Genomic DNA, 25865 nt, shown 5'->3' with positions numbered 1-25865 from the left:
AGAAGGTAAAGTCAGTCCTGTAGGGATAATGCAGAAAAGAGAAAAAAAAGGAGGAGGGGAGAGAAGGGCTGGATACTAAAATATCCAGTTGAGGAAGAATTGGGCAACTGTTGCCCTCTAGAATGGACGATGATCCTATCTATCTTTTCCTAAGAGTAAATCCCATGAAACCACTTGTTTTCTAATTTAGACAACAAATCTGTGCCTGCCACAGATATTAATCATTTAGCAGTAATTAACTACGGTACTCTTTTCCTCATTCAGGATGAAAAAAAATCCTCAAATGTTACCCTAAACAGAAATGTTTCTGCTATAAGCTTCTCTACATCCCTCATAGGAAAAATGTTATACATGGGATGTTCAAGGCTATGATCTAATCAAAGCTTCCTTGGAGAAACTTCATTAAACTCAAGGACACTCAATGCCCAACGCTTACATTGAATGAATTGCTCACAGCCTCACTATCTGATATTTTTTATAGGTGCAGAGTGGGTTTTTTGGAGGTGGGATGACATAATATGCAGGAAGGGAAGTTTATCTCTCTCAGCCAGGCCCCCACACTAATAAACTATCTCACTAACGCAGCTAGAAACATTATTTTAAAATGGAATGAATGGGATTTTCTCTGTAATTATCCTTGTTTAGGGGGAAATTCTGGTTCCTTCCAAAATTACCCATTGAATTCAAAGAATAAGTAAGTGAAAAGTAGAACTGGGATGTGCAGCTTAGTCCTTACTTCAACATAGATGTTTTGTACAACACAAACTAGGATCTCCTGTGTACCTTCAACTCAAAGGGATGGAGTGAAGTGATATTGCTCATGAAAAATAAAGCACCTTATTTCAATACCTGCAACTAAAGCTTTACCTCAACCACTTCATTTTGATGGAAATGGCTTCTCTGAAAGTGTAAAAGAATGCTGATGGAAGGTAGCTGTTCTCCTATTACACAGGTGTCAAACTCAGTCACGTCACGTGATGTATCGTGACTTACCACAATGTTTTTTGCCTTTGCAGAGCTGGGGTGGGCGTGGCCTTCGTGTGACGCATCTGGTCCGTGGGCCACATAGGACTCCTATTACATCTAGAAATGGGACATCTATCTGCTTTACAGGGCTGTATCAAGAGCCGTTTGTCTCTCACGTGGAAAGGAATTAGAGCTGAATCCTCTAGCCACACAACTTGACACTATAGGTCATGAAGTAGTGCTAGAGAAATCATTTCACTTTCCTTTGTGATATTTTCATCCCTGGAAAGGCACAACAGAGGGAAGATGCCAAGTGAGGCTCCTTTAGGAAGACAGAGAGGAAGATCAAGATGTAAAAATCTTCTGAGAGAAAAGGTTTGAGATCTCCATCCTTGTACCACAAGGTCTCAGCAGGTTTCCTATAACCCATAAGGCCCACTTTAAGGTTTAAACTATGGTTTTAGTGCTAGCTTGTAATCTAGGCCAAAATTCAGCCATTTGTCGTTTTCTTCCAACCGTAATTCTTAAGACTAACTTAGTGGACATTTTAAAATTTCACTGGTTTTTCATGTCTCCCAGGTAATAAAAATCGAACAATTGAAAAATCAACATTGCCTAAACTTTCACTGAAGTTTATCATTCCTCTTACTTACCTTCCAAGGCATATTTATAATATTCTTTAGGAGCTTCTCTACCTCGTTCAGCCTGGCTTCTATTTCATGAGACTCTTTAATTGTAATTAAGCCTAGAAAAAAAGGAGAAGAAAATCTTTAAGGAAGTATTCTGAGGGAAAGCTACATTTTTATTCTTGATTATACACATTTCAACCTGTATTTTATGTTCTCAATATATGAGAATATAACTTCAGTATGTAAGAATGAATAAAACAAAATAATCCCCACTTACACATATAAAAGATGTATGAATAACAAAACTTATTCATATGCTTTAACCCTTTTCACCATTGCTCCTAACAATAACAGTTTAAAGAGAAAACACCTTCAGGTTTTTAATGCCTTCTTATCTCATACCTTGTAATGTGAATATAAGGCACATCATTGGCCAGAATATTCGTCTATGTTTTAAAAAGCAGCAAGAAGGAGAATTTAAAACTATCTGAAGCCTGAGCTTTATAGACCAAAATACCAGAAATAACACACAATTGATCCTGAAGGTTAACCTTTTCCAGATGTTCATCTGGATCTCCCTGGATTACACCTTCACCTTGAACGAAAAGACCTCCTTCTGTAAATCCCCAGTGCTGATCTACCAGAAGAAAAGAATAATTTAAGACTTTCCATCAGCATGGATCCCCAGAATATGCATGCCTGTATTTCATGCTTTTATTAATGAATGATTGTGTGGAAAGCACATTGCCTCCCCCTTGTTAATGAGGAAGCAAATGAATCAGATGCCTTGTCCTTTACTGCAACTGATTACAAAACTGTTATATCCTGACAAACTCAATCTTAATAACTGATTTTTGTTTGTTTGTTCTTAATTTGTTAATTTCCTTGTGTCTGACATCTCAGCAGAAGGTGGCACCGGATGACCTTGAATTATCTCAGAGGGTAAGTTGGTTGGGCCTGGTTGGTACTTGGACAGAAGCCTACCAAGAAATATCAGAATTGTAGGCCAGAATGGGAAGTTGAAAAAAAAAGAGAGTGGCATGTCCAATTCATATTCTCGCCCAAAAAGCAACACAAATGTGTTGTGTCAAGGAGTCAAGGCTGACTTTATAAAAACTTTGCACATATGTTTGTCAGTTCAAATCGTTTACATTCCTTCCCCAGAAGTAAGAGGACTGGTTGTACAACAAGTAATTAGTTTTGGTTTTCTGGTTCTACAGGATCTATCTAACAGGGTACACAATCATGGTAACGTCTGTCTTCTCAATTCTGATTCTACCTCTGCCTTTGGTATCTCCCTACATATTTCTTGCTTTTACATCATTTTAATTTGGGAATGCCAAAATGGAGTATGAGAGAGGACAAACAAACTAGTCTAGAAAAACCTCAGGTAAAGCCTGGAATTCAATCTCCTAGATTCATGCTACATTGCCCAGGAGTGAAATCTACTTATCTTCCCTACCGGTTCAGAAATGCGTGTGCCCTGCTTGCTTTGCGCACACGCCAACGTCACATCCAATTTTTGACCCTCTACGCATGTGCAAAGCCTTCTACGTGTGCACAGTGGGTCAAAAATGGGTTACAAGGAGTAACTCTGATGTACTCTATTGCAGGGGTTACCAACCTTTTGGACCTCAGGGACCACTAAATTCATAATTTTAAATCCTGCGGACCATTAATATGATCTGCCTAATGACAGGCTGCATGGCGTGGCTAGGTGGTCATGTGACGGGGTGGGTGTGGCCAACTCTGTCACTCACATCGAGGGGTGCCTCGCTGACCTCCACTCACCCCTTCCCTCCGAGCCACTCCTCGCCTGCCCACCCAGGTTCCTTAGGGCCCCAACAGGAAGCAGTTGCTGAAGCTAAGCAGCCACCATGAGAAAGAGTTGGCAAAACAGCTCAGTTCAAATTTGATCTGACCATGAAGGAGGCTCAGCAGAAGCACCTCATTGAGGACTACAAGCATAGGCTTTCCGAGCAGAGGGAAGACCTGTGGGAGTGCAAGGCTAGGTATCAGTGCCTGGAGGCTCAGTGGGCTGAGATGGTCAGCCAGTTCCAAGCCATGAGGCAGTCCCACTGGAAAAAGGTCCTCTGGCTCTTCACCACCAGCGGCACTTCCCTCCAGCCTTCGCCCAAACCCCAGCACCAGGAGGCCAAAGCAGACCTCCAGTCAGAATTTCTGCCCCCCTCTGACCCACAAAAAAAGACCCCAAAGGGGGAGACTCTGCAGCAACACAAACATTCATTGCACATTCATCCGGCCAAGGGGCCATAGTTTGAGGACCCCTGATTTAGTGCAATATAAAAAATGCAAATAATTTTTCTGCAGACCACCAAAATTTTCTCGCGGACCACCAGTGCTCCAAGGACCACCAGTTGGTGACCACTGTATAAAGTTAGTATAACTTTCTAACTTTAGAAAATCTCTCAACATGAGGTCTTTCCACTGCAATTTGGACAGTATCCAATAGAGGGAGCCATACCTCCACACATTGCTACTTCTAAAATCTATGGAACCTATCTGAACACACTTCTGTTAAATTCAGCTATTTTGTCCAATTGCATGTCCTCACATGTCTGGATAAATTACACAGATGGAGGTTTATACCTAAACTAGTAGACCATCTCTTAGTTAAATGCCTCTCCACTTAACTGAAGTGCATTCAGCAGAGAATCAACCATCTAGCAATGCAAGATACTTTTTTTTTAATAGTAAGTTTATTTCCATTTTTAAAAAACCAATTCTTTACATATATACATACAAAGTTATTGCAACGAACGTACACAAATATGCGCCTATACAATTTAGATCACTGATAAGATCCATTTCATTTCCCTCTCTTTTCTTTCACCCAAATATACCATAGGTTCCAACATTCATAATAATCAGAATCTTTTTGGTTCCTAAGTAATTTCGTTAACCGATCTGCCGCTGCGCATTCTGAAATTTTCCTAATCAATTTATTCTCTGTGGGTATTAATTCATTTTTCCACTCTTGCGCGTATAATATCCTAGCTGCAGTAGTGATGTGGAGGATCAAGTACCATTTTTCCTTAGTTATTTTATCTTTCATTCTTATTTCATTCCCAATAAGAAAACCTCTGGTTTCAGCTCTATATTATAACTTGTAATTTCCACTATCCAGTTCTGGACCTTGAACCAATATTTGCCTGCTTTAGGGCAGGTCCACCATTGGTGGTTGTATGTCCCATTACTGTTCCCACACTTCCAACATGCCAGAGAAGCTCCCGGGAACATTCTTGCAATTCTTGTCGGGGGGATATGCCAACGATAGACCATTTTATAAATATTTTCCTTGTAGGGGGTTGTCAAAGTAAGTTTCATATTCCTGTTCCATATCGCCTCCCATTTATCCAGATCTAGGGAAGATCCGAGGTTCCTCCCCCAGGCAATCATGGTGTCTTTAATCACCTCCTCACCAATCCATTGTGATACCAAGAATTGGTAGCATCTTGAAAGTAATTTCTTTTCGATTCCGAGTAAAATTTTATCTAACTCCTGTAATGACCTATAGATTCCCTCCTTTCCTTTGTCTCTACTGACTCTCGACTGTATTTGGGCATAAGCCCACCAATCTACCTTCTTGCCCTGGTTCATAAGCTCCTCACGGGCCTTCAGCTCCCCTTGGGGATCGAGCAAGTCCTGATATGTCAATGATATTTCCTTATTATACAGTGTGGAGTGTGTTACTTCCTCTAGTGGGGCAAACCAAACTGGGATCATTGAATAATACCTATTCCTAACCCCTTCCCAGGATTCTAATAAGATTCTCCGAAGGTAGTGTCTCTTAAAGAATCCACATTTCTTACCCCTCTCTCTCCATAGAAAATGGTGCCAACCTTGACACAAATCATAACCCTCCAGTGTAAGAATCCTCTTCCTATTTAAAAGCATCCAATCTCTAATCCAAGTTAAATTAGCCGCTTGGTAGTAGAACTCCCATTTTGGTAAACCAAATCTCCCTCTACATGGTGCCTCTTGAAGCATTTTAAGTTTTATCCGGGGCTTCTTCTTCTGCAAAACAAATTTCCTCACATAGCTATCTAACCGTTTAAAAAAAAATGCTATCCAATCTCGCAGGAGCAGTCTGGAATAAATAGTTCCGTTTCGGGAGCACATGGGTTTTAATCGTAGCTATCCTACCGAGTAAGGAGAGTTGCAGGTGTTCCCACTTCTCTAAGTCTGTCTTTGTTTGGGCTAGCAGGGAGATATGAGGAGAGGATGATCCTGCACAGAGTAACCTAATTGTTCAGCAAATATTAGGTAGTATTTTATCTCTTTTCACAGTGCAAGCAAAAGTGTAGGGGACTTTATGCTAGTTAGGGGCTGCACTTAATACTGAGGGGAGGCAGAAATGCCTTGATGACACTCTCTGTATTAACCACTCTCTCTTTATTAACCTGAATCACTCTTTCTCTGCTCTTTCTTTTCTATAAAAGAAAACAAGCGTTGAGCTTGTTGGTTTGACACTTGGCTGAAGTTTTTTGTCCCTTTAGCGCAGGGATGTCGAAGTCGCGTCATCATGGCATCCTCATGTGATTTTTCCCCCTTCGCCAAACTGGACATGCGCTTGGCCAGTGCGCGACACATCCGGCCCGCGGGCCGCAAGTTTAACAGCCCTGCTTTTCCGTGTATGCAAGTATAGTGTATACAGGTAGTCCTCAACTTACAACCCCAACTGAGCTCCAAGTTGCTAAGGGAAACATTTGTTAAGTGAATTTTGCCCCATTTTACGACTTTTCATGCCATAGTTATTAAGTGAATCACAGCAGTTCTGAAATTAGTAATATGATTGTTAAATGAATCTGGCTTCTCCATTAACCTTGCTTGTAATAAGGTCACAAAAAGTGATCATATGACCCCGGAACATTGCAACCGTCATAAATATGAACCAGTTGCCAAGCATCCAAATTCTGATCATGTGGCCATGGGGAGGCTGCAACGGTCATAAGTGTGAAAAACAGTTGTAAGTCACTTTTTTCAGTCCGGTTGTAACTTTGAATGGTCATTAAACGAACTGTTGTAAGTTGAGGACTACCTGTAATTAAGTACTGTGTTGCTGAGCAAGTATGTCCATATGATTTAGAATTATTCTTTTCTAAATGCTAGCAGTCAAGCAAGATCTGTTTGCATGTGCTTATTTAGTTCCTTCCTAATCATTCAACAAGGAAAAAAAAACTATAGTTCCTATTTTTTTTTTTATTTATTTATTTTGACATCCAGCCAGGAAAAGACCAAATTTGCAGATGAAGCTTTAAATATTGGGATGGATGCTGATAGTTTAATATTCCTGCCTGCAAGATTGGCTTTAAGCATGGACAGCACAGACTTAGAAGGTGGTTATTTTTAAAAAAGAAATCTCCTTAATGACTTGTCTGGAATTAATGTAATGGTTTCAGCCAGAATGCTCTCCTGCCCTGGAGGAGGTAATTGGTCAAAAGAATTCTACTGTGGGGAAAAATTGAAAACGCAGAGCCTGTTTTATTTTTCCTACATTCTGCTTAATTAAAATGTCTCTACATCCAAGCAAATTGCTGCTCAATGTCCAAGAAAGACTAGGGCTGGGTGCAAAAATCTAATCTAAAATGTGGTTAATTCCTCCCCCTCCCTCCGAAAATAGTAATTTCGTTTAGGTGCAACAAAAAGTGAGAACTATATTTTAATACTGTGGCATATTAACCCATTTCCCAAGCTGGCACATGTATAGGACTACAATACCTCCTGTAGATGGAGGTTATGAAAAACTTATCCCTTTCTCCCTCCCTCCCCCCTCCCGCCCTCCCTTCCCCCTGATCACATAGTCAACTGCTTCCAAACTGACTTTTTCAATCACTCCCTGTCCCCATCTGTGATAAGCATGAGGACAGCCTACGGACAGCATAGCTTTAAAAAACATAAAAAAACAGAAATTCCCCAAAATGGCTTTGTTGAAATTTGGCAGCAAAACCCCAAAAATAGGTGTCATGATTGCTCATGAATTTTCCCTATTTTACTTTAAAATCTCACTCTCCAATTGCCTCCAAATTCCCTTTTTTTCCCCCTTGGAAAGAAATAGAACCAAGCAACTAGGGACACAGACTGTGAAAAAACTGTATTAATTTTTCAAGATGCTGTTGGATTTGATGTTTCCTAAAATTGGGTTTTATTTTTATCTTTAGAAATATTTATTAAATTCGACTTTGGAACTTCGTTTACTAAAGCTTACAAGCACACACACACACACACACACACACACACACACAAAAACCTCATTGGGATTTATGCCATGACCTTTGGACCAAACAGCCATGGATGCATTCTGAAACTAACCACAAGTTATTCTGAAATACATTAGTATGATCGTTGACACACAATATGGAAATGAGGGCTATTTCCTCTCTCTTTAAACACCATCTGAAAAATCAGTGCATCCTGCCACTTACTCATAGTTTGACAAACATCTGTTCCTCTACACACTGAGTATGCTTATTCTTAAAAGTGCTTTCAACAAAATTCCATTTATCTCCCTGCTATGAAAAAACAGATGAATTTTCTGGAATTGTGATGATTGCATCTGTGTTCAGTCTTTTGAGCAGAATTTTATATAATGTTGTCCTGAGTAGCTGACTTGAGAAACAGCAAACTAGCAAGAGCAGTAGCATTTAGACTTATATATCGCTTCACAGTGCTTTACAGCCCTAAGCAGTATACAGAGTCAGCATGTTGCCCCCAACAAACTGGGTCCTCATTTTACCGAGCTCGGAAGGTTGGAAGGCTGAATCAACCTTGAGCCGGTCAGAATCGAACTGCTGAATTGCTGGCAGCCGACAGTCAGCAGAATTAGGCGGCAATACTGCATTCTAACCACTGCACCACCACGGCTCATATGAAGCCAATAGAAAAAATATGTGGCATTAATTGTAATAATTAAATTACTCATACATATGCACAATGTGTCGGATCGTCTTCATGGGTTATGGAAAACACCTCTCTTGCTTTACATTACAATTACTATGGTAACCAGAAACATTTTTGGATACTTTGCCCAGTGATTGAAATAGGCTGCATTCCCAAAATATATTTTAACCTTTAGAAACATTTTTCTGTGCAGATACAACAAAGTTGGTTTTGTTGATTTCTTCAAGGGTTGCCACCAGATATCATTTTAGAGTGGTAACTGTACATTGTATCCATACCAGCAATATACTGTGCTATCTCATACAAGCTCACCTTACATGAACAAGGAAAATGATTGTATCTAATGTGAAGAACACCAAGAGTCCTCTGGTTAAATTTGATTATAGGTAGCCAGTGGTGGGTTGCCCCCAGTTCGGACCGGTTCTATAGAACTGGTAGTAAAACCGGTGGGAGGCTCCGCCCACTGACCCTGACGTCATCAGAAGCGATATGCGCATGCGCAGAAGCCGTTCCCATTGCGAACCAGTAGTAAAGGTAAGTAGAACCCACCCCTGTAGATAGCCCTTGACTTATGACCATTTGTTCAGCAACTATTTGCAGCACTGAATAAATGATGGTTAGGACTGGTCCTTGGATTTCTGGCTGACCTAACACCTCCGCAGTCATGTGATTGTGATCTGAGCACTTGGCAACAGATTTGCACTTGTGGCCAGTTACAATGCTCTGTGGTCACATGATTATCATTTGCAACCTTCTCTGCCAGCCTCCCCAGTCAGTGACTGGGGAAGACAGCAGGGAAGATTGCCGGTCTCTTGGGTATGTCTCCACCCATCCATGCAACCCCTAGATTCTGTGTTTGCACCATGCCAGCCGCTGGCATATGCACACTCCCCAACCCATGCTACACCTCTCACAAACTCCCTTGCACACCCTCACTGACACCCACACCCTCCTCAACCCTCCTCACACCTCTAAGCACCCCCATACCTCCTCTCCTAACTTGCAGGTTCCATTTAGCTGCCTACCACTCTGGAGTTTGCAATTTCCTGCCAGCTTCCCCACTGACTTTGGTCCCTTAACAACTGTGGGATTTGGTTAACAGCAATTGGGATAGCAGGGATTTCCATTACTAAGCAATGTGACCAGGCTTTATGACTGCATCACTTAGCAATAGCAATTTCAGTCCCAACTGCCATTGTAAATCAAGGACTACGTACTTATAAAGAGCTGTCTAGTGTAGCTTTTGCTGCTATCTAGTAGTAATCTGGATGTTTGCATGCTATGTATGGTAACACTGTCTTAAGATTCACTTTTCAGTCAGATGCCTCTAAGTCTAAGGAATTGCATAATTGGGCAACAATCTTTTGTTGTTTGGGGAATAACAATATAAAATCTATGTATTTACTTTATATAACATTAACCATCCAAAAGAATTTTTTAAAAAAGCCTTTCCTCTCCATTCAAGCAACATCTGGTTATACAGCATATAATCAATTGAATCCAGTCTTAGTAATACGTGTGAATTAATTGAAACCTACGGGGCTTAAATTGGTTCTGATTGCCTTAAGTACCACAAATGGCCATAGATTTATTCTAGATACTGCTATGTTTGCAGAGGTAAGTACAGTAAAGTTATTACTGATGGAGAGCAGTATTTGCACTGATATTTTACGATGTAGAAGTAAATTAGCTATTTCCACAGACAGTAGCTGCTGTTGCTATGCTGCAGCGATAAAGATTAGTTTCACAACAGATAAATCGCATCAACTGTGACACATTTTATTGTGCCAATGTCAAGAGTCCATTAAAAGAAAGCCCTGCCTGGTAAACAAGGGATCGGACTCTTTAATTATCTGACTGAAAGTAAGTTTTTAGCTGTATTATTCTCCTGTAATTGCTGTTGTTTTTAATGGTGGTGGTGGTGGGTGTTGAACATCGTGAGGCGCAGTACACAGAATCAGAAGCTTGTTTGCATTTTTTGGTAAGAATCACCAATGCTGCATATATTTTAGCCATTCCTAGGATCGTTTTTAAGGAATACAGGTAGCCATGATTTAGTAACTACAATTGGGACCAGCAATTCAGTCATTAAGAAAAGCGGTCGCTTATCTTATAAATCTTATAAGATTATGGCATTCTTCTCTTTTAGATCTCACAAAAACATCGAACAAAATAAATAAAATTTGACAAGTCTAGGAGGATTGTTGGATGTCATCCTTATTTTATACGAATTTGTTATCATCTGAACTTTGGCTTAGCGTCCTATAGTCTTTTGCAACTGTTGATTTCATCAATAATATTTAACTGAAGGGGAGGGGATACAATACAGAGGAAAATATACCATGTTTCCCCGAAAATAAGACCCTGTCTTATATTTTGTTGAACCCTGAAATAAGCGCTTGGCCTTACTGCCATGCGCTCAAAAGCCCGATTGGGCTTATTATCAGGGGATGTCTTATTTTGGGGAAAACAGGGTATATTTTATAAGGCTATTATAAAGGGCTCTGCCAAATGGATGAAAGTTTTATGCTTGTAAAACAAGCCTTTGCTATTCAAATTCCTACAGATTCCTACATATACAAACAGCCATGATGGTGCAGTGGTTTGCAGGCTAATTCTGCCAACTGCCAGGAGTTCGATTCTCACCGGCTTAAGGTTGACTCAGCCTTCCATCCTTCCGAAGTTGGTAAAATGAGGACCCAGACTGTTGAGGGCAATATGCTGACTCTGTAGACAGCTTAGAGAGGGCTGTCAAGCACTGTGAATCAGAATATAAGTCTGAGTGCTATTACTATTGCTGTATTGTCTTTTCAAAGGAACTAAATTATCTTTTCACCTATCCTGCAACTTCCATCTCAAATCCTGCAAAGTAATACACAAGATTCACCAGGTGCCTGGCACAAGCAACTTTGTCAAAATATTTCCATTAAGCTATCTTTAAATCTACTGTAAAGTATTAATATTGAGTGTCTATGGAGATTCTCCATCATCCAAGTTGTCCCCAAGGCACTTTTTCAAGAGGCAACTTGCCTCTTGAAAAACCACCTTTGGGATATTTTAATATCGAGACTGAAGAATTGCATTTTTGTTGGTTGGTAGGTTTCCATAGCAGTATCGCAGATTTGACTGCAGATGGCATCTTAGGACGGTGAGTCTCTCCAAAATTCTTTCAGCTTCTTGCTTCCAACTGAGGAGAAACAAATTTGGGAATAACTTCACATTCCCAAGATCAGAGAAATGGAAGAAGAGCCCAAACAATATAATGAAGATTACGTGGCAGAAGTAGAGGAAAGTGAAACTATCTGAATCCCCGAGAAACAAACTGCAATACTGCAGGTTACCAGAAACACCTGAAATTTAATTGAAGATAACAGGCCTAATACTGCTAAAACAGGTAACTCTTTCTCTGTCTAACAAATATAAGAACCTCAAGGGAACTAATCCTCTGGCTGGGAACTTTCTCAGTAAACTAATTTTCTCTCTGTCATCAAGTAGTCCTATGTAAATGCAGAAATGCTTGTTGCCCAACTCATTCACCAGAGTCCACTGGTGTCTGCAAGAATACAGGTAGTCTTCGATTTACAACAGTTCGCTTAGTGACCATTCAAAGTTACACTGAAAAAAGTGACTTATGACCATTTTTCACACTTACGACTGTTGCAGCATCCCCAGGGTCACATGATTTACATTTGGAGGCTTGGCAACTGACTCACATTTATGACGGTTGCAGGTCCTGGGGTCATATGAACCAGTGGTGAAATCCAAATTTTTTTTACTACCAGTTCTGTGGGCGTGGCTTGGTGGGTGTGGCAGGGGAAGGATACTGTATAATCTCCATTCCCACCTCACTCCAGGGGAAGGATATTGCAAAATCCCCATTCCCACCCCATTCTGGGGCCAGCCAGAGGTGGTATTTGCCGGTTCTCTGAACTACTCAAAATTTCCGCTACCGGTTCTCCAGAACCTGACAGAACCTGCTGGATTTCACCCCTGATATGAACCCCTTTTTCAACCTTCTGACGAGCCAAGTCAATGGAGAAACCAGAGTCACTTAACAATTGAGTCACCTATTTAACAGCTGCCGTGATTCATTTAACAAATGTGGCAAGAAAAAAGTCGTAAAATAGGGCAAAACTTGCTGAACAAATTTCCCACATAACAACATGTAGTTTGGGCTCAATTTTGGTCCTAAGTCGAAGAATACCTGTACTGTAAGAAGTTCATGATGTAGAATTATTTTTTCTTCCTAGTGCTTTCCTCCAAGTGTAAGGTATTTTGTGGGGGGGAGGGAGATCAACTGAGTATCGATTGATTGCTTGTGTCAGGAATTGACTGACCAGGTTATCACCTATGCTTGATTTCATGGGCTGTGAGGCACCCAGACAGCTTTCATCCCTAAGGTGGAACTAGAACTCACAGGTTTCCTGCCTAATCTCGTGCCTTAACCACTAGACAAAAGTGGTTCGCAAAAAATGAAATAAAAGCTAAATCTTGCAAAATTTCCCCCGTTCATTTGAAATCTTGTGTTCTTGGTCAATCCTATGCGTCATTGCCAACTCAGATTCTGACAAGGAAATCAAAAAAGAGAAGCCAGTTCCTGAATTGCTGGACAAAACCCTGCCTGAGGAGGAGAAGATTGGACAGAGGAGATTGTGCCAAAGTGGCCGCAGTAACCAAGAGACCCAGCTGTCCCCAATCTATAATGATGAGTTGAAGCTGCCACTCCCTCTCAGCACAAGGGATCATTGTGAGGTGAGCAGAGCAAAGGTGCTCTCCAAGGCTCTTTGCTAGAAAGAAACCTCAATCTTCCAAATGACCAACATGGGGTTGCTTCTATTTAAGAAGAGCAGGGAGCTCAAGCCTTTCTCAATGGTGACAACCATTTCTTGACCTACAACTTCAACGTTCATGTTTATGACTGGCTGATGACCCTATCTGGTTCTTGTGCCTGCTGTTTTTGATTTGGACCCTTTCTCAAGGCAAGCTTCCTGGACTTTGGGGGACTTGATTTTTCTTGTCTGTGCATGCTTGGCTGCTTGTTTATTTACTTAAAAACTTTCTAGTAAAATTTGCAAACCTCTCTAGGGGTTGCATGTGTGTGGCCTGAGACATAATACTTCTATCTTTTTTTTTTTTTGGTTACATAAGCTTAAAAATGAAACAATGCATTTTGGGGATACCGTCTGGAAAGAGTCATGATGCCAGGAAGTGTCACATAATTATCATTATGTGATAATGCTGATTTATGCGCTGGTCTTTAAAAGCCTTTGATGATGCTATAAGGGCATGCACAAAGAAAAATGATGGGAAATGCTATTGCATACCCGGCTGATTTCTGATAAATACTTAGTACATAAGGCTAGCTCATTCTCCCAGTGGCCTCATTGGAAAATCAAATGTTCTTGGAAATCTTCTGATGAGGCCACCAAAAGCATGATCTTCTAGCCTTATGTACTTAATCTTCTATTGAGAAGAACTGTAGTTCCGAACAGTGCAATTCAGAACCTCAATCTGACAATGATGACATAAATGAGTATCCGGATGATATGAATTAGTTCCTTACCTATACAATATCTCCCTTTCCCCTCCCTTCATCCCAAAAGTCCCAAAAGTCAGGAGCTTATGCATAGTATGCTAAGCTTGATTAGCTTTAACCCTGGTTTATTTATGATCATAACATTATGAAGTTCACCCATTTGCTTAGTAACTGTACTCTATAGATTGCGTGATTAAAGGAATTCTGAGGGAAGATCAATTTCTAAATTGTTACCATACATAATAAGCTTGACAGTGACACCATTCAAATATATTGTGGTCAACTGGTTTCTAATTTTACTGACCAAAGGAAGCTCAAAGGGTGTTCTATTGACCAAAGGAAGTACAGTGTGTGAATTCTGCCCTTAGCTAATTTAATCCTTTAATAAACTGTGATCATCAACCAACTAGAGAAGATGTGATATACTTGTAAGTTATATCTTCTGGCCATCATATAGTTGCCAACTCAAAAGGCTTTGCAACATTCAGCAAGCTATTATTTGGGCTGCTATCCAGACTTCCAAATCTGAGACCACTTCTCCAACCAGAAAAAGAAAAACGTATGAATCCAGTCACATCACAAGTGCTTTACTTAGTGGCCTGAGAAATATTACTTTAACTATCTATATCAGTATGAAATCAGTGTTGTAAAGATGCTTTATTCCTTATGAGGATTACGATGCATTTACAGCTTGACCACAAATGCTCAAATTTCACTAAGGATGGTAGCCCAGAGCAGAGAACTAGCTACGAGGCTCTCAGCTGTGATTTTATGCTACCTAGCCAGGAGATCAGTCCACAGAGTTGCTGAAACAGAAGACTTCATCCATTTTTCTCCCTCTGTATCTATCTATTCAGCGGTTTCAGCAGCAACTATGTACTGTCTGTGTACATAGAGCCTGAGTACCCCGTTCAGTTTCCCAGCAATCAGAGCCAAAGTACAACCACAGAATTAACAACAAAACTGCCTGCCAAGGATTTTAACGTGACTTGACTGCACTGCTTGTTCTTACGGCCATCCACTTGCCATCTTATACATGACCCCATGCAAAGCTACACAAGGAAAAAGCAAGGCCTTCCACAACGTAGCATTTCATTCTTCTTCTTAAAAACAAGTATCATAAAACACAAGTGTAACTGAGGCTACAATTTGGGAGGAACAATGAAATGGAGAGAAAACGTTGCAAAAAGGGGTCTATATTTAAGTTTAATTTTACATCAACAATGCATATTATACATGTTTTCTCTATTTTTTGTCAGTTAGCCTTTTTTCTTCTTTTTGTCACATTTAGATAAATATAGGATTTTTTTCTTTACTGTATACCACTATCATTTTTCTTTTCTTGAGTTTCTTTGCATTTCATTATTAAAAGCAAACTACATCTTTTGGAAAAATCCTTAATCCTTTTTTCTTTAATTATGTTTCTTTTATTTCAGTTAAAATCAACTCCAAAATGAATAAAAAAGAGTTTTTTAAAATATACCTTGGGCTGGGAATATCATCCAATGAAGAGAAGTGTTATGATAACAGGAATAAATACATATATATATATATATATATATATATATAATATAGGATGCTTACATTTTCAAAGTGTTTTAAATGCATTTAAACATTTGACTCTTACAAATGTTACCAAATAGCTGGGAATCAAAAGCTCTTTGTTAGAACATATTTTACACATCAAATTAAATGTGAGAAACACATATTTGACTTGAATAGATGCATACATGGTGGATGGAGAAATGGATGAATCATATGAATATCAAATGTAAAACTTGCCAATGTGGTGATTACATCTGTATTACAGAGTCAGGAATACAAAACTGTAGCCCTTAATTGCCCTTTGTGACAAGTGTTTTTCGGGGATTATCTTTGATAATTACCTAGATGATTATTCGATTTCGAACAGAGAATCAGTTTATCACAAGGATAAGTTGGTTCTGAGGATCTGCTCTGTCATTCCACCTGAGTCATTTTTGTTTCAAGTTTTGTTTCTTATAATGAATGAAGGGTATTCCTGGGAGCTGCATTATAATTATAGGATTCCCTTTGCAGACCCAGGTAAATTCAGTCCCTGCAACACTTATAATCTTGAAACAGCATGGAAAATCTGGGTGGTAACAGCAAATTTCTTACAAACTGTACTATTTTAAAGCATCTACCGTGTTTTCCCCAAAATAAGACCCTTTCTTATATTTTTTTGAACCCTGAAATAAGTACTTGGCCTTATTGCCATGCGCTCAAAAGCCCGATTGGCTAATTATCAGGGGATGTCTTGTTTTGGAGGAAACAGTGTATTTTAATGTATGTTTCAAGGTGTCCAATAAGTGATTTGAGTCAATGTAGTAATTTAAAAATCTGAAGGAGCAGACTAAGGCTGGAAGGGATAAAAAGTTCATTTTCTATATTTATTAAATTTATATGCTGCCCAGCTCACTGTTCAAGCAACCTGGCTGGTTCAGGGCAACTCTGGGAGGCTGAGAAGGATCATCTGTCCTTTCACTTTGCTATCATGGATTCCTGGATTAATATCACTTAATTTGAGTATCATAGTTTGCTTCACTTATTCTGCTGCAATAACTATTTATCTACTTGTATAGGTAAACATTTGACCTATTAGGATGTCCAGCACTCATACCAGCTACACACAGAGGTTATTACTGAGAGTCCAAAGAACAAACACAACTCACTTGTATCAACAACCAGTAATTGGTATCCATAAAACAAAATGTGTTATGAGGCTATTTCTTTGCTGTTTTCCTGTTATCAGCATCCCTACCAGTTATGAGGTTGAAATTTAAGGTGCATTGATAAAAGGTGGGAACCCCATGCCAAAAGTCAGAAAATCCAAATAAATGCACATTACATCACAACTCCCCATACAACAGCAACCATAACTATAGTAAAGTTTCATTTTAGGAATGTATCTGTACAATCCTCAGAATTAAAGGGCAGTGCAACAGGCCAACCATTTTCAACACCCACAGAAGCCTCCATTCAGAAAGACCCACACAAGACTTCTCTGTCTCAAGAGCTGAACTCAAGGAGGTCTCGGGTGGAGCTGACCAGCCACGTGGCTCTCTGCCCCCCTCTATTCCTACAGTCCTCCTTCACGGCTAAGGAAAAAAAATATTATGGCCCCATTCATTCCCATCCTCTCTCTTCTCACTCCCGGTCATTAGCAGGAAAAGAATTATCATAAGTATTTCAAATTCCCATTTTTGTGGCAAAGCCTTGGGGGGAGGCGCTTTTAGTATGCCCAGAGACATTCTTTTCATCATGAAGGTCAAGGACTGACTGAGACCAGGACCAGTTCTGAGTGTATGTTTGAAATGGTATAGTATAGGGCTTCCTGCCTGAGCAGGGGGTTGGTCTAGATGACCTCCTAGGTCCTTTCCAAATCTTCTGTTCTGTTCTGTCTGTTCTGTTAGAAACCTGCTTATAGACACTCTGCCCTATCCTGGTTGCCTTCCTCTACTACAAGGAAGGATTCAGAGAAAACGTCGGGTCTATTTAGGCTTCGGCAGCAAACAGGTTTAATAGGAGGCGAAAAGTTCCCCCACACCCCACCCCAATCCTTCAACTGTGGCGGGAAGGAAGCGCAGCTCCTTCTCAGGAAACTTCCTCTCGCCTTAGCGACGATTCGCCAAGTGGGCAGAGGATGGAGGGGGGCAGGGGGGGAAAGAAAGTCAGAAAACGAGGCGGCCGGCAAACCTTGGAGGAAGGGGGACTGTGACAGCTCTGGGCGATCCTCCGGGAAAGAGTCCAGCAGGCGCTTGAAGAGGCGGCCCAAGTCCGAGTAGCTGCGGTGCAAGTAAAGGACGTTCCGGTCCGACCACTCGGTTCGGATCTCAAAGAACTCCTCCTCGTCCCCGCGTCGGTTGACGATCAGCCTCCGGATGCCGTTCACCCAGCAGCCCCGCACGTACATGTTCACCAGCGAGGTGCCCTCAAACACAGCCGAGGCCATCCCGCCGCTGCCCGCGCATACCAGCCCGCTGCGAGGGGGACGGCGGAAAGCCTCCTCCGTCCTTCGCCAAAAAGCCGCTCGGCGTCAGGAAAAGGGAGCCACCATGGTCGAAGCTGGGCGTCGACGGCACAAGGCGCTGCCTTCAAGCTCCGCGCAGGGCGGCCACAGGCGCCTCCGGCATTTTTCGCCCAGGCAAAAAACGGGGAGGGGAGGGCTCAGCCGTCTTCCTCCTCCTCCTCCGCCGCCGCCGCCTCCTCTCCCTGACTACAGTCGCTTTTTTTGCCGCCACCGCTTACTAGTCACAAGCGCGGGCTGGGGCAGAGGAGCTGTCGGGCAAACCAGACGGGCTTCTGCTTTTCAGGCCGAAGGGGACAGGCTTTTTGCTCGCAGGGTGGCGTTGCGTTGCATCTTGTGGCTTTGACGCTTCTTCCTCTCTCTCTCTCTCTCTCTCTCTCTCTCTCTTTTCTTTTGGGATCTTCCTGAATGTTTGGGAGGCAGAGCGAAGAATTGGCGCTGAATTTATATATATTATATATAATATATATATTTTATATACATACATACATACATACATACATACATACATACATCTCACAAGAAAAGGGGCGGGGGGTTTGGACTCCAAGCTTCTTTCTTTTTTCGCCCCCTATCCGAGGTTTTCAACACGTGGAAAAAATAAGAAAAGTGAGGGGGAATGTGGGGGGCAGAGAAGCGAACGCGTCCCGCTCCCTGGACTCTGTAGTCCGTCCGATTCTCGTGGCAGGGGAGGTGCTAGACGGGGAGTTTTCTCGATCAGATGTTGGCAGGCTATCGATTTTGGCAGAGGCAGGCTTTAAAAATAAAAAAAAAGGCCGTGACGCAACCGGCCGAGAAAAAAATAATAGATTAGTTTGCTCGCTTTACTGGAGAAAGAGGGTGTGGGCGGAAAAGACCGCCGGGATGCTGGCTTTTTTCTCCCCTCAGTCGTAGGTTTCCCGCGAAACTGGGGGAGCTTAAAGTTAACTTCTCCCAGTTTCTTTGCAAGAAAACTCAACGAAGTGGTTTTCCGGAGGAAACCAGGCGATCTTTCCCGCTTCGGAGACACCCAGTCCCGTCTCCTAGTCGAGCAACTGGCGCGTCTCCCAATTCGCTCGCCTTTTTTCTTTCCGCCGAGAGCGGGTCAAACCGAAGCGTAGCGTGGCGCGGATACGACGCGCGACTCCCACCCCTTGCGAGGGTTATTATTCGGAAACGGGAGTCCTAAGCTCTGCGTGCAACAGCTGGAAGGGGGCAGATCGGATCTGCCTCTTAATCGATCCAGACTCAAAAGCCACAGCTGAAAAGACCAAGTAGTAGACTTACAACGGTTCCTTTAGTGAACCATTCAAAGTTACAACAGCGGTAAAAAAAAAGTGACTTTTGTGACCGTTTTTCACAGTAAAACAACTTTTGCCGCATCCCAGTGGTCACATGATCAAAATTCAGACGCTCGGCAGCTGGTTCATGTTTACGACGATTGCTGTGTCCCCGGGGTCATGTGATCACCTTTTGCGACCTTCTGACAAGCAAAGTCAATGAGAAACCCATATTCACTCAACAGCCAGGTTACTAACTTCACAATGGCAGAGATTCACTTAATAACAACTGTGGCAAGAAATGTCATAAAATGGGGCAAAATTTAAATGTCTCACTTAATAACAGAAATTTGGAGCTCAATTGTGATCGTAGGTCAAAGACTACCGGTACCAATTATAAGAACCGGCTTCTGCTAAACCACGTATGCCATGGTTAGCTTCAGGTTGGCTAGACTTGGGGCCAGTAGATCCCCATGGTGACCTTACTTAAGATTGGAAGATGGCACAGTGTACAGTACAACATGTGTCTTCAAGTCATGGATAACTCCTGGCCACTGCCTAGTCCGTCTAGTTTTCTGACAAGATTTTCAGAAACTTTGCCATTGCCTGCTTCCTAGGGTTGAGAAGCAGCGACTGGCCCAAGATTATTTAGCTGGCTTCGTGAGGGACTAGAATTCTTGGTCTCCTGGTTTTTAATCTGGTGCCTTAACCACAACACTAAACTGACTGTCTACGCTTAGGACTACCCCCAAAACACTGGTTGCCTGAGTTGAAACAGTGTCCTCCCTGCTGGCCTGGCATAACATCCAACACAGTTATTTTGGGGCCCTGAGACCTAATCCCACAGCAGTTCTCCTACCAGTTAAAAAGCAGTAACAATAATTACCAATTAGCTGCTCTTTCAGGACATCCAACATCTGCTGACTGCTACAGATACCACACTGTCTAATGGTAGGGTCGGTGTTGTGCCTTGCTACCACTTTAAATTCCTATTGTGGCCTGATTAAATAGAAGCTATGCCTAGTCATCCAGCAGTGTTTGGAAGAGAGGATGGAAAAATGGTATCAAAGCCTATTCTTAGGTCCAAACACTGGGCTTTTCAGTGCCTGGTGATGAGGCAACTCCTACCATCTTCACATCATTGTAGAATTTGCCTTCAGTTTACACAGATGCCTGTGCTGGACAATCTTTTTTCTTCTTTCCCTCAACAGAAGGTCATGTCCAGAAAAAGGGTAGTTGATAACCACTAGTCTGGAACCATTGGTCCATCCTGAAAATGAGTCCTAAAAAGCAGTGGATGATGTAGCTATATCGTTCAAAGCAATACTTAAATAACTCTTTAAGTAGCCTAAAGTACAACAAGTGCCAGAATCAGTGGCGGAATTCAAATTTTTTTACTACCGGTTCTATGGACGTGGCTTGGTGGGCGTGGCAGGGGAAGGATACTGCAAAATCTCCATTCCCACCCCACTCGGGGGCCAGCCAGAGGTATTTTCCAGTTCTCCGAACTACTAAAAATTTCCGCTACTGGTTCTACAGAACCTGTCAGAACCTGCTGAATTTCATCCCTGGCCAGAATCCCATTTGGGATTATCCATTCTAAGGTTCCACTAATATTAGCTGGCGTGGGACTACTTCCTGGTGGATTTCAGCCAATATTATTATTGGAAAAGCTTATCAACAGGATTTTCTTATTTAGGTATTAAGCTATAAGTCAGCTCTAATGAAGCCACTTTTTCATCCTTCTGTTCTTTATGGTTCCTTACATATCAAGAGGAAACACCATAAAAACTCTTAGAGAAGTTTACCAATTGTTTTTTAAACACATGTTCTCCTTGAAATTAAAATATGTGAACAGGAAAAGTTTCAAAGCTGGGAAAGACTTTTGCCTTTGCTCTTGCTTAGTGCCACTGACCCACCACAGACATAATTAATGGAGGAAGTAAAGTTTTTCCCTCCTCCGCCTCAGGCTGGATTGAAGGAGATGCCTCATCAAACACAAGCACAGATGTCTGGTCTTGGCTCTGGCTTTCAGGAGAGAGACAGATTTTACTTTTTTAAAGATTATGTGGAGGAAAATCTGACGTGGGAAGCCGGGGCTGCAGAGCAAAACCTCTTGAGGGAAGACTAGGCTGACAATGAGGACACGGTGAATAGAGGCCTTGCATCAGCTTCTCCAGAAAGCAGCCTTGGACCAAAGCCCAGGGTGATGCAATGTTGCTGGAGCGACAAAAGTTTTGGCTGCGAATGCCAGTGTTTGACAACACTGGTAACGAGGGAGAAGAGGAAGTCAAAGAGTTTTACTTTTGAGAAAAGAAAGCCACATTGGAGAGTGGAATGGGGATGTGGCGGGGGAGAGGGGGAAGGCTTGGTTACCTTTCTTAGAATTGAGTGGGATGGTTTTAGGTCTGCCTGGAAAGAGTGGGGTGGCATTTCAAGGGGTTTGGATTGTTCCCAGTTGATTTTAAATCTGATGCCGAGAAGGCACTTCCTTTCTACAAGCAGATTGTTCCAGCAGGGTGCAATTATATTACATTCCATAAAAGATAAAGGATGGCAGCCATTACATTGTTGTTCAGTTTCATGAATAAACTTAAAGTTACAGTAATTATGGATATTTGTCAATTATGTAAAGTTGAAAAATAAGCCAGGAATATTCAGACTGGCCAAAGATATTTCTAAAAATTGACTGTTGTGAAGCAGATGAGTCGTGGAAAATCATAATCCTCTTTCACACATTTCATTTTTTAAAATACACTTTTACTGCAGCTGCCGGGAACTCATTTTAATGTGCACTACAGTGTTTGAAAAGCGATTAAAACCCTTCTGAACTCTATTTTTCTCTGCAGAAATTCAGTTTAAAAACCTACCCCTGTGTGCACTTAATCAGGGTATAAAGATGGCTTATTAGCCAAAATAGCCTCCCCCCCAACCTCTGTAAAATCGTTTCATATCTTGTCCTCATCCCATAAATGAGGAATACTTAAATCATCATTAACTGTACTTGGTATCGAAGTAACATTTGCCTCTTTATTCCAGTTCTAACAATGATGTAAAAAGATGTAAAAAAATCTGCCAACTGTTGTTTTGGAGACAAAATCAGGTGACCAGTAATAAATTTGGCTTCTTTGACCTCTGTGAGGGGTCAAAGCACACTGTTGTAAGCACACTCTGTCCTTTGGTCACTGCTCCTTTTCCAAATTTTGCTTGTTTCCCAAGTTCCTTTCTTGTCTGTCATTTCCACTCTGTTCTCTTTTTTGTATCAGCTTCTCCACAGGTTTCCCTTGGGATAAAATAGCTTAATGTAAAGAAAAAGAGGACATGTATTTGTGATTCTCACTATTCATCGGTTTTGATCATTCCCTTCACCCATTGTATGAGAGATGGTTGCCTACCAGCTAGAAAAAACTTTTTTTCTCTTATTTTGTTGGACACAGCTAGTTGCAGACTATGGTCTCGTCTCGCATGTTTCTGCACTTCACATTTATTATAATTTGGGCGATGCCCAGATCGGGTGTGGAAGTCCAAGCAGCCTGGAGAAACTGGGAGAAACCTTGAAGTCAGACCTTCCCATTCATTCTGACTGGTAGATGTTATCTCTGCTGACTGGTAACATGTTGGCAGGGGAGGCAGCATAATCAAGGGAAAATCAATCATTTTTTCAACAGCAAGTGGAGAATACCATTCATCAATGACTCAGAAGAGATAAATAAAGGCACAAAATGAGTTAGCAACTGGCAGCATAGCTCATGTTGGCACTGGGGGCCAGCAAACTTTATGCCTTGTGCTGAGCTTAGTTTGGGTGCCTAGCAAGGGAGAACGATCCTTTGCACTGCACTATTTGTGTGAATGTAACATGGGAGCTGTGAATTTTCCTGGTGAATTGCTATGGATAGGGAGACCACAATAGTGCTTGAGAGGGCTACTCCCTCAACCTCTCTTGCTAAGATGGTGCAGGGATGCTTCTTGGTTTACTGAAGCACTCCAAGAAATCAAGTGCATGAGGAAATACTTGGAGTGGTGGAAGATCAGAAATGAAAATGGTCCAATATGTAGGTGGACTGAAATGTAAATGTACAAGCAGAGAAACACCAGTGTGTCTGCACATTTATTGAGTCTTTGGGATGCCAATCAGCTTTGGGATGCCAATCAGCTCTGTTATTAGGATGACTCAGTTCCTCTTAAGAATTCTGGTCTAAATGTCTTCCTGTTGTTCACTGTGGGCAGTTTACAGGCACAATCACTCCCAGCCACTTTGAGGTAGACACCATATTGGTGGGTTCTCATGATATGACAAGGCAACAATTTATGACATTGTTTGGAATTCTTATGAGCTTGTGATATCTGAGGAAGTGAATAGGATCTCCAGTGGAATGAATTCAACCACTTGCAAATTAGATCTGCACACTTCCTGATTCCCAGACAGGAAGTGGACTTGAAAGAGGAAGAAGCTTTCCTCTTTTTTAAAACAACTTTATTTTACCAAAATGCCCTAGACATTTAGTTGCCAGTTTCCCATCTGCTTTTTTTAGATAAGTTTGTAGAGATGGCGATAATGCTGTAAGTACAGACAGCCATATAGATTAACTGATCTATATGGTTTCTACCCCCTGCTTGGTCCAGTAGATGTCTCTTTCCTTTGGGATACTGGACCAAGCAGGGGGTAGAAACCACCTTGGCAACTTCTGTGGATGACCTGCAACAGGAATCCAATAAGTGTGATGTAAGATCTCCTAGTCCACTAGATCTGTAAATAGCATTCAGTGGCATTGACAATGGTATCCTTTCAGATTGGCTGCAAGAATTATGGGTTAAGGACAGTGGTTTGGTTCCTTTGGAGTTAAGGGAGGAGAAATGGAGCCTGCAGAGAATTCATATAGAGTGTTCCAAAGCTTGACCCTTTCCACCAGGAGTGAAATCAGGGGTGAAATGCTCCTGGTTCGGACCGGATCACCCGATCCAGTAGCGATGGAGGCGGGTGGTTCGGAGAACCTGTAGCAAAAATCCCTGCTCCCCCCCCCATGCCCAGCTGAGCCACACAATCATCAGAGGCTTTTTTTTTACTTTTAAAATCATTTTTTCTACAACCTCTTCGGCCGAAAAAATGTTTTTAAAAGTAAAAAAAAAAAGCCTCTGATGATCGCGCGGCTCAGCTGGGATCATCAGAGGCTTTTAAAAGAAAAAAAACCCTTTTTTTCTTTTAAATGCCTCTGACGATCCAAGCTGAGTTGCCTGATCGGCAGAGACTTTTTTTCTTTTAAATGGCTCTAACGATCAGGCAACTCATCTTGGATCGTCAGAGGCATTTAAAAGAAAAAATCCAAGCTGAGTTGCCTGATCGTCAGAGGCATTTAAAAGAAAAAAAAGTCTCTGCCGATCAGGCAACTCAGCTGGGATCGTCAGAGCCTTTTGAAAGCATTTTTTTACAACCTCTTCGCCGAAGAGATTGTAGAAAAAATGGTTTTAAAAGAAAAAAAAATTGGCCATGCCCACCCAGTCACATTACCCCCCCCACCACCAAGCCATGCCCACAGAACCTGTAGTAACATATTTTTGATTTCACCACTGGGTGAAATCCAGCAGGTTCTGACAGGTTCTGGAGAACTGGTAGCAGAAATTTTGAGTAGTTCAGAGAACCGGCAAATACCACCTCTGGCTGGCCCTAGAATGGGGTGGGAATGGGGATTTTGCAGTATCCACCCCCTGGAGTGGGGTGGGAATGGAGATTTTGCAGTATCCTTCCCCTGCCACACCCACCAAGCCACGCCCACCAAGCCACACCCACAGAACAGGTAGTAAAAAAAATTGGACTGCTTTCCACTATACTTTTTATATTACAAGAAGCCTCGGGATGAAGTCATCTGTGGCAGGATCCCCAACTCCTGGGCCATGGACTGGTATCGGGCCAGGGCCTGTTAGGAACCCGGCCATACAGCTGGAGGTGAGCAGCAGGCAAGCAAAACTGCACATATGTAGGACCTAGGTTGCGCGATACTCTCCCCCCCCCCTCCAGTCCATGGAAAAATTGTCTGGAAAAAGGAAAATGGTTTTTGTGCCAATTCAAGGTTAACAGTAACAGAGTTGGAAGGGACCTTGGAGGTCATCTAGTCCAACCCCCTGTGTGATAGTGGTTATCTAGGAAGCTCTATATGTGTGACTTGAATCCTTGTCCTCTTTAGGAATACTTGTTCTAGAATGGAATCTGTTCCCACAACAAGGATTAATTATGGAGGGAGAGTAGACCAGTTGCTTTTTGCTGAGAGATCAAGGTGACAGGTGCGATAAAATGGCCTTCTCAGTAAGAGCCACCTGATTGTGGAAGAGCTTGTCACCCAAGATCAAGATAAACCCTATCCTTCTATGAACCATCTATGAACCACATATATATATATATATATATAGGTCTCCTGCATGAGCAGGGGGTTGGACTAGATGACCTTCAAAGTCCCTTCCAACTCTGTTACTGTTACTTCTGTCATTTAGAAAGGCATTGAAAACAATCCTTT

General features: G+C 41.8%; 1 protein-coding gene across 1 annotated transcript in view; it reads right to left on the bottom strand.

Moving 5' to 3' along the window:
- Positions 1-18309, bottom strand: part of PXDC1 (PX domain containing 1) — a 32554-nt gene extending 14245 nt beyond the window's left edge. Inside the window, exons 1-2 of the mRNA XM_070942536.1 lie at positions 17770-18309; positions 1620-1711 (exon numbers count right to left, since the gene is read on the bottom strand). Coding sequence (XP_070798637.1) covers positions 1620-1711; positions 17770-18025 — 348 coding nt within the window. The 5' untranslated portion in view covers positions 18026-18309. The remainder of the gene's footprint in view (positions 1-1619; positions 1712-17769) is intronic.
- Between the last annotated feature and the right edge of the window lie 7556 nt (positions 18310-25865).

Source organism: Pituophis catenifer, unplaced genomic scaffold, assembly GCF_029215685.1.
Source record: "Pituophis catenifer annectens isolate HBS135680 unplaced genomic scaffold, rPitCat1.0.hap2 SCAF_3, whole genome shotgun sequence".
NCBI classification, from domain to species: domain Eukaryota; kingdom Metazoa; phylum Chordata; class Lepidosauria; order Squamata; family Colubridae; genus Pituophis; species Pituophis catenifer.
Note: the sequence above shows the minus strand (reverse complement) of the source record. Positions and strands in the feature narration are given on the sequence as shown.